Consider the following 9916-nt stretch of genomic DNA (forward strand, 5'->3'; position numbering starts at 1 on the left):
AAATGGCGCAGAAGCGATGCATTTAACAGGGGCTTGTCATAGGATGGATGTCCGCCATTTCAACAGCTGTTGCACTGAATTTGAATCACTTCTTAAGGTGTAATCCGAATTCAGTGTTTTGGATGTGAATTAAAAAATTTGGGATATTTTGCCAATTTTTTTTTGTATGAGTTTATAACGCTAGTCTGAAACAAACATTCGCAATTTTTCTAGAATGGTTATAACATTTTTTTCGACAAAATTTTAATAAATTGTACCATTTTATTAATTCTTACTCTGATTTTACCCTATTTGAAACAAAAAATGTTAAAATTACCTACTAAAAATATGAAAAAATCGAATTGAACTTCCTGAGTAGTTAAAATGAAGAAAATATTTGGGAGGACATTTTTTAAGTGCTTTTAAATTCGTGCTTTTAGAAGAACTTCCATTTTTTTGCTGGGTCATTGGATATAGTTAACAACAAATTTGGAAGACTTCCGATGGTATAAAAATTGAGGTCTACATGGTGCAGGGTATAATATAGTCGATCCCGTGAGATGTTATACTTTAGCTGCTTGTTCTATCATAGATAAGTTGCATTTGATCACTTACCTATAGCCGTTCTCGTTCTCACATTTCTCGAATATGCCATTGGATATAAAATAGCCCAATAACGATCCACTGATACAGCCACTAGACAAAATATCGATATAGTACAAAGGACCACCAACAGTGACATTGTAAATAGGCAGGCATGCAAATTAGTCGGCAAACCAATGGAAGCTAATATGGCAAAGGGTACACCTAGCGAACCAACAAGGAAATCCGCTATGGCCAATGAGACAATATAGTAATTTGTGCGGCGTCTTAATTTCCTTTCACGCTGGAAGACAATAATCACCATAAGATTACCAATGACGGCACACATGGCCACAAGAATCTCGAAGACAGCATAGGGTATATTCAATTCGGTAGAGATTTCATCGGTTGTTGTCCTCCTTGTGGGTTGGAAGGGTGTAAACGGAAGACTTAATAAATTCTGTGAACGATTGTAGCTGTATTCAAAATCCGTAACGGCAAAGAAACGAAATTCGGACATTTTTGTTGTATCTTCAAAGCAAAGTGGAAGCCTTGATGGAATGTCGGATATGGGAAGAGTAGCTGGGATGACTGGTGTTTTTTTTTTGGTTTGGTAAATGTCAAAAACTTTTTGTTTGTTTTTCTTTAGTTTGCACTGTTGTTGAATGGCCTTGTTAACACCAATTTTGTTGAATAAAATTTATGCAAATTTTTGTATTTTATTTGGCAGTAACATAAATCGATTACAATACTATGGCCTAAATGTTGTTGTAACCGTTAATATTTAAATTTATTCGATTTTTTGTTTTCTTATATTTACTCAATGTTTGCCATAAGTAATTACAAAGTTCATTGAATTGTTTAATAAATATTCTTTAGATTTGCAACAAAATACAGTTTTTCTTTCTTCCATTTTTATATTCAATTCAATTTAAATATCCTTTTATTTCGTTGTGAATCCTCCAACACCTTGAAGATGGCCAGTGAATCGTCGGAGTTTAATTTAATTCTTCCATAACATCCTGTTAACATTATGTATGCCATTTTCTGTCGTTGTTGTATTCTTTTACTGCAGAGCATCTTTCGATTGTCCATTGTTGTTGGCCAATGTTAAATTGTATTTCCGTTTCCTGTTTGCTTCCCTTGGTATTGTTGTTGTCATTGCGCTGACGCTCAATTTGAAATTGTCTTTAGGTAGTAAACCAATGTTTTTTACATACATTCCTCTTTGACCTTTGAATAGGGGAAGAGCAACAACAGGTTTATCATCCTCTCCATTGATGGTGACATATGTTGTTGATATTTAATTTGAAATCTGCAACATGAAAATGAACAAGAAAATTGAATTTAATAAAAATACATGGACCGTATACTTAATTTAATAACACATTCTCTATGCATCATACGCCACAATGTCCGGACAAATGTAGGTGTAGAATAGTAACATTTTATTATATAAAATCCTAAATGTCATATGCTATGGCATGTTATTTGTGCATATTTCCAAGAGTTAGGCATCTATAATATATCTATTTGATGGACAAATGGCATAACAAATATTTTTATGTTTTGTGTTAAGAATTTAAATGACAAACAATTTTCCTGAAGGTTGCAGTTAAATATACCCATACTTTGTTGTGTGTGGTGATATCATAGATTTATAGAATGCATCTTCAGGATGCACAAGATTTATTTCTAAGTAAAAAAAAAATTAACGAATATTTATAAGAGAATTTTTCTGCTTTTGTTCCTTTGAATAGAATATTGGAAACCTTAAAACTATTCATGGAAATATATAATTGTATGAGAGTATTTATAGCTGGCTTAATTTCACATGACAAATTTGAAAAAAATTCGTATTTTTTTTTAATTTTCACGTCATAAAGCATATATATTAAAGAAATCATACTACAATGATTCAAAATTGAATTAAGAAGTGAGTGGCTCTGAGTTCAGTACCATCAAACTATTGTATCAAAAACAAGTAAGGAAAGTCTAAAGTCGGGCGGGGCCGACTATGTTATACCCTGCACCACTTTGTAAATTCACATTTTCGATACGGATTTGATATCCGTCAAATGATTTGGGTGCTATATATAAAGTTTTTTTTTTTGTCCCAGATACATACATTTAAATCTGACTCCATCTGAACAAAATTTATAATCTATAGACTTAAATTTAAGTCGGCTAACGCCATGGGATAGTACACTAAGTAAGTTAAAAAAATATGGGAAACATTTTAATCTGAACTAATTTTGAGGCAACTTCGCAAAAGTGTTTTTATGATTTATCGGTCGATAGATATGTATTAGAAATAAAACAAAAGTCACTACAACTTTGACCTCTGTGGTCATATGACGGAAAATCGGGCGAAAGATATATATGGGAGCTATATCTAAATCTGAACCGATTTTAATAAAATTTAGCACACTTGACTACACTACTAATTGTACTCCTAGTGCAAAATTTCAAGTAAATCAGGGTAAAACTCTGGCTTCTGGGTCCATATAAGTGCGTATCGGGCGAAAGATATATATGGGAGCTATATCTAAATCTGAACCGATTTCAATCAAATTTTGTTCACTTGACTATATGACCAAGTGTTATGTTTGTGCAAAATTTCAAGCAAATCAGGTTAAAACTCTGGCTTCTGGGTCCATATATGTTAAGTGCATATCGGGCGAAAGATATATATGAGAGCTATATCCAAATCTAAACGGATTTCTTCCAAAATTAATAGGGTTCTATTCTGACCCAAAACACGAACTTGTGCCAAATTTGAAGGCGATTGGACTTAAACTGCGTCCTAGACTTTGATCACAAAAATGTGTTCACAGACAGACGGACGGACAGACGGATAAACGGACATGGCTAGATCGACTCAGGGACCCACTTTGAGCATTATTGCCAAAGACACCATGTGTCTATCTCGTCTCCTTCTGGATGTTGCAAACATATGCACTAACTTATAATACCCTCTTCCACAGTGTGGCGCAGGGTATAAAAATAGAAAAAGAAGGTTATACAGCCGGGCCCAATCTTAAATACCAATGTAATAGTTTCCTCTGAAAAATCCATGTGGTAGCGCGCTAATACCAACTGAACTTTATTTTAATTCTTGAATATTAGTTGATTTTAGTTAAATTTTGCCCAATGTGAGCAAATGTTCCTTATTTGACGTGATCTAAAACTTTAATGACGTGATCTAAAAATAAGAAAACAAGTTGTATACACTGAAAAAAATATTGTCGTGAGGTCAAAGATTTTATGTTTTTAAAATACGAATGCAAATTTTGCTTACCATAAAAGACGCATTTCTTTAGCATAGAGTTTTTTTCCTTGACCAAAAGTCGATAAACTTTTCAATGAAGTCGTATTGTCCTTATAATTAAGTGATTTGATTTAAAAATGGATATCATAACATGAAAGAAAAAATGTTTGGGCTAAGGTCAACTTGACTTTAATAATTCAGAAAAAATCGTTAAATTTAATGAAATTGTCTTTAAATTTGTTGTCTTTTTGCATCTTGACTACACAGCAAAAACTAGTTCAAATATAGGACATGTTTTTCAACACTTTATTTTAAAGACGTTTTTCACTTGAAACACAGCATAATTTCTACTGGAAGTCGAGTCTTAATTTGGAAAATAAAGTTGTCGTTATTTCGTTTTTAAAGGACTTTGATAGCATATGAAGAAAAAAGCTGGAAAAGCGAAAAATTAAAATTTGCTTCCTAGAAGCAAGTACACAAAACCCGAATTTAAAAGAGAATTGTGTCTTAAAAGTATCCTTACTTGTATTCTCCGCTTCTTTGGCTCGGAATCAATACCAAAATTTTTAAAGTAAAGACAAAATCTTTGGAACCGAGTATGCTTTTTTTTCAGTGTATATATCGTCTGATAAATCATAAATGCTATTTTGTACAATTGCATTAAAATTGCTCCAGCTTTATATTTCCCATATTTTTATACCCACCACCATAAAATGGTGACGGGGGTATAATAACTTTGTCATTCCGTTTGTAACACATCGAAATATCGATTTCCGACTATATAACGTATATATATTCTTGATCAGGGAGAAATTCCAAGACGATATAACCATGTCCGTCTGTCTGTTGTAATCACGCTACAGTCTTCAATAATGAAGCAATCGTGCTGAAATTTTGAAATCGTAGTTTTTATCAAATTTGCCTGAAATTTGAAATCTAGAGCAATTTTATGACCATAAAGAGGTGTGCCAAAAATAGTGAGAATCGGTCCATGTTTTGGTATAGCCCCTATACAGACCGATCTCCCGACTTTACTTCTTGGGCTTATAGAAACCGTAGTTTTTATCCAATTTGCCTGAAATTGGAAATCTAGAGGTATTTTAGAACCGCAAAGATGTGAACCAAAAATGGTGAGCATCGGTCCATGTTTTGGTATGGTCCCCATATAAACCAACCTCCCGATTTGGGGTCTTGGGCTTATAGAAACCGTAGTTTTTATCCAATTTGTCTGAAATTGGAAATCTAGAGGTATTTTAGGACCGTAAAGAGTATCGGTCCATGTTTTGGTATAGCCACCATATAGACCAATGTCCCGATTTTACTTCTTGGGCTACTAGAATCCGAAGTTTTTATCCAATTTGCCTGAAATTGGAAATCTAGAGGTATTTCCTGGCCATAAAGAGGTGTGCCAAAAACGGTGAGTATCGGTCCATATTTTAGTATAGCCCCCATAAGAACGATTTCCCGATTTTACTCCTTGGGTTTATAGAAACTGTAGTTTTTATCCGATTTGCCTGAAATTGTCAATATTCTGGTATTTTAGGCTCACAAAAACGTGTATCGGATTTAGTTTTTATCGGTCCATTTGGTAATGACTCCATATAGACCGATTTCACTTCTTGAGGGTATAAAAGGCGCACCGATCATGAAAATTCCTTGAAACTCAATGTAAAATTTCCAAATTTTTTTCTCGGGTGAAAATCTACAGATTTAAGATTTTATAATTTTCTTACACACTTACAAAAGATATTAATGATTCCTCTAAAACCCAAACAAAAATAGTTCTTGTCAATACAGAATCTTACATAACCTTCATAGGTAAAATCTTTAAATTTATCTTCGGGAAGTGTACTGGTTGAACTGGTATGATTGATCTGTCCTCAAACTCCCCTGTAATTTCAAAGGAAAACCTAATATTTGATTCATGGTGGCGGGTATTTAAGATTCGGCCCGGCCGAACTTACTGCTGTATATACTTGTTATACCCTGCGCCACATTGTGGTATAGCTCCCATATATATCTTTCGCCCGATATGGACTAATACGGTCCCAGAAGCCAGAGGTTTACCCCAATTTGGTTGAAATTTTGCACTAGGAGTACAATTAGTAGTGTAGTCAAGTGTGCCAAATTTTATTGAAATCGGTTCAGATTTAGATATAGCTCGCATATATATCGTTCGCCCGATTTACACTCATATGACCACAGTGGGCAATCTTTTACTCCGATTTAATTGTAGTAGAAATAGCTTTGTAGCTATGCGTGCCAAATTTGGTTGAAATCGGTTCAGATTTAGATATAGCTCCCATATATATGTTTTTCTGACTTCGACAAAAATGGTCAAAATACCAATATTTTCCTTTTAAAATCGCCACTGCTTAGTCGAAAATTGCAAAAATGACTCTAATTTTCCTAAACTTCTAATACATATATATGGAGCTATTAATCATAATTAAACTTTTACGAAGTTTCCTTAAAATTGCTTCAGATTTAAATGTTTCCAATATTTATACCCTGCGCCACACTGTGGAACAGGGTATTATAAGTTAGTGCATATGTTTGTAACACCCAGAAGGAGGCGAGATAGACACATGGTATCTTTGGCAATAATGCTCAGGGTGGGTCCCTGAGCCGATATAACCATGTCCGTCTGTTCGTCCGTCCGTCCCTCCGTCCGTCCGTCTGTCTGTGAACACATTTTTGTGATCAAAGTCTAGGTCGCAATTTAAGTCCAATCGCCTTCAAATTTGGCACATGTTCCTGATTTGGGTCAGAATAGAACCCTATTGATTTTGGAAGAAATCGATTCAGATTTAGATATAGCTCACATATATATCTTTCGCCCGATATGAACTAATATGGTCCTAAAAGCCAGAGTTTTGGCCCAATTTGGTTGAAATTTTGCACAAGGAGTAGATTTAGCATTGTAGCTATGCGTGCCAAATTTGGTTGAAATCGATTCAGATTTAGATATAGGTTCCATATATATGTTTTTCAGATTTCGACAAATATGGTCAAAATACCAACATTTTCCTTGTTAAATCGCCACTGCTTAGCCAAAAAGTTGTAAAAATGACCCTAATTTTCCTAAACTATATATCGAGCGATAAATCTTAAATAAACTTTTGCGAAGTTTCCTTAAAATTGCTTCAGATTTAAATATTTCCCATATTTATACCCTTCACCACTACTGTGGTAAGTTTGTGCATTTGTATGTAACGCCAAGAAGGAAAAGTCTGAGACCCATCGTTTAGTATACCGATCGTCTTAGAATTAAATTCTGAGTCGATTTAGCGATGTCCGTCTGTCTCTCTGTCTGTCTGTCTGTCCGTCTGCCTGTCTGTCTGTCTGTTGATGTATTTTTGTGTGCAAAGTACAGCTCGCAGTTTTAATCCGATTGTCCTAAAATTTGGTATAGGGTCCTGTTTCGGCTCAAAGACGATCCCTATTGATTTTGGAAAAAATCAGTTCAGATTTAGATATAGCTGACATATATATTTTTCACCGATCTGGTCATAATTGGCGTGTATATCAACCGATCTTCCTAAAATTCAGTACATCCGAATATTTTATGAGTCTCGCAAAATTTGCGAAATATCAGCCAAATCGGTTCAGATTTAGATATAGCTCCCATATATAGCTTTCGCCCGATTTACACTCAAATGACCACAGAGGCCAATTTTTTGCTCCGATTTAGTTGAAATTTTGCACAGGGAGTAGAATTAGCATTGTAGCTATGCGTGCCTAATTTGGTTCAAATCGGTTCAGATTTAGATATATCTCCCATATACGGCTTTCGCCCGATTTATACTCATATGACCACAGACGCCAATTTTTAACTCCGATTTAGTTGAAATTTTGCACAGGGAGTAGAATTAGCATTATAGCTATGTGTGCCAAATTTGGTTGAAATCGGTTCAGATTTAGATATAGCTCCCATATATATGTTTTTCTGATTTCGACAAAAATGGTCAAAATACCAACATTTTCCTGTAAAATCGCCACTGCTTAGTCGAAAAGTTGTAAAAATCACTCTAATTTTCCTAAACTTCTAATACATATACATCGAGCGATAAATCATAAATAAACTTTTTCGAAGTTTCCTTAAAATTGCTTCAGATTTAAACGTTTCCCATATTTATACCCTTCACCACTACTGTGGTACAGGGTATAATAAGTTTGTGCATTTGTATGTAACGCCAAGAAGGAAAAGTCTGAGACCCATCGTTTAGTATACCGATCGTCTTAGAATTAAATTCTGAGTCGATTTAGCGATGTCCGTCTGTCTGTCTGTCTGTCTGTCTGTCTGTCTGTCTGTCTGTCTGTCTGTCTGTCTGTCTGTCTGTCTGTCCGTCTGTCTGTCTGTCTGTCTGTTGATGTATTTTTGTGTGCAAAGTACAGCTCGCAGTTTTAGTCCGATTATCCTAAAATTTGGTATAGGGTCCTGTTTCGGCTCAAAGACGATCCCTATTGATTTTAAAAAAAATCGGTTCAGATTTAGATATAGCTGCCATATATATTTTTCACCGATCTGGTCATAATTGGCGTGTATATCAACCGATCTTCCTCAAATTCCGTACATACGAATATTTTATGAGTCTCGAAAAACTTGCAAAATATCAGCCAAATCGGTTCAGATTTAGATATAGCTCCCATATATAGCTTTCACCCGATTTACACTCATTTGCCCACAGAGGCCAATTTTTTGCTCCGATTTAGTTGAAATTTTGCACAGGGAGTAGAATTAGCATTGTAGCTATGCGTGTCAAATTTGGTTGAAATCGGTTCAGATTTAGATATAGCTCCCATATATAGCTTTCGCCCGATTTACACTCATATGACCACAGAGGCCAATTTTTTGCTCCGATTTAGTTGAAATTTTGCACAGATAGTAGAATTAGCATTGTAGCTATGCGTGCCAAATTTGGTTGAAATCGGTTCAGATTTAGATATAGCTCCCATATATAGCTTTCGCCCGATTTACACTCATATGACCATAGAGGCCAATTTTTAACTCCGATTTAGTTGAAATTTTGCACAAGGGGTTGAATTAGCATTGTTGCTATGCGTGCCAAATTTGGTTGAAATCGGTTCAGATTTAGATATAGCTCCCATATATATGTTTTTTTGATTTCGACAAAAATGGTCAAAATACCAACATTTTCCATGTAAAATCGCCACTGTTTAGTCGAAAAGTTGTAAAAATTGCTCTATTTTTCCTTAACTTCTAATGCATATATATCGAGCGATAAATCATAAATAAACTTTTGCGAAGTTTTCTTAAAATTGCTCCAGATTTAAATGTTTCCCATATTTTTTTACTAACATTGTGTTCCACCCTAGTGCATTAGCCGACTTAAATTTGAGTCTACAGATTTTGTAGAAGTCTATCAAATTCTGTCCAGATCGAGTGATATTTAAATGTATGTATTTGGGACAAACCTTTATATATAGCCCCAACACATTTCACGGATGTGATATGGTATCGAAAATTTAGATCTACAAAGTGGTGCAGGGTATAATATAGTCGGCCACGCCCGACTTTAGACTTTCCTTACTGGTTTTTTACTAACATTGTGTTCCACCCTAGTGCATTAGCCGACTTAAATTTTGAGTCTATAGATTTTGTAGAATTCTATCAAATTTTTCCAGATCGAGTGATATTTAAATGTATGTATTTGGGACAAACCTTTATATATAGCCCCTAACACATTTGACGGATGTGATATGGTATCGAAAATTTAGATCTACAAAGTGGTGCAGGGTATAATATAGTCGGCCACGCCCGACTTTAGACTTTCCTTACTGGTTTTTTGCTAACATTGTGTTTCATCCCAGGACGTTAAACGTTTTAAATTTTAATTCTAGAGATTTTGTAGAAGTATAAAAAATTGTCTCCAAATCGCTTAGGATATAAATATTTTTATATGGGAATATAAACAGTCAAAATAACTCCCAACAAATTGGAAGGAGTTGAGATGATAACACACATTTTGGTCTACATAGTGGTGAAGGGTATAATATGGTCGGCCCCGCCCGACTTTAGACTTTACTTACTTGTTTTTTGTTTGTTTGTTTTTTTATTTA

General features: G+C 34.7%; 1 protein-coding gene across 1 annotated transcript in view; it reads right to left on the minus strand.

The window, feature by feature from the left end:
• The window catches only part of AdoR (Adenosine receptor), a 127847-nt gene that overhangs the window by 19698 nt on the left and 98233 nt on the right, over positions 1 to 9916 (minus strand). The window contains exon 2 of the mRNA XM_075300727.1: positions 595 to 1876. Within this exon, the coding sequence (XP_075156842.1) occupies positions 595 to 1081 (487 nt within the window). The 5' untranslated portion in view covers positions 1082 to 1876. The remainder of the gene's footprint in view (positions 1 to 594; positions 1877 to 9916) is intronic.

The sequence above is a fragment of the Haematobia irritans genome, chromosome 3 (assembly GCF_050003625.1).
Source record: "Haematobia irritans isolate KBUSLIRL chromosome 3, ASM5000362v1, whole genome shotgun sequence".
NCBI classification, from domain to species: domain Eukaryota; kingdom Metazoa; phylum Arthropoda; class Insecta; order Diptera; family Muscidae; genus Haematobia; species Haematobia irritans.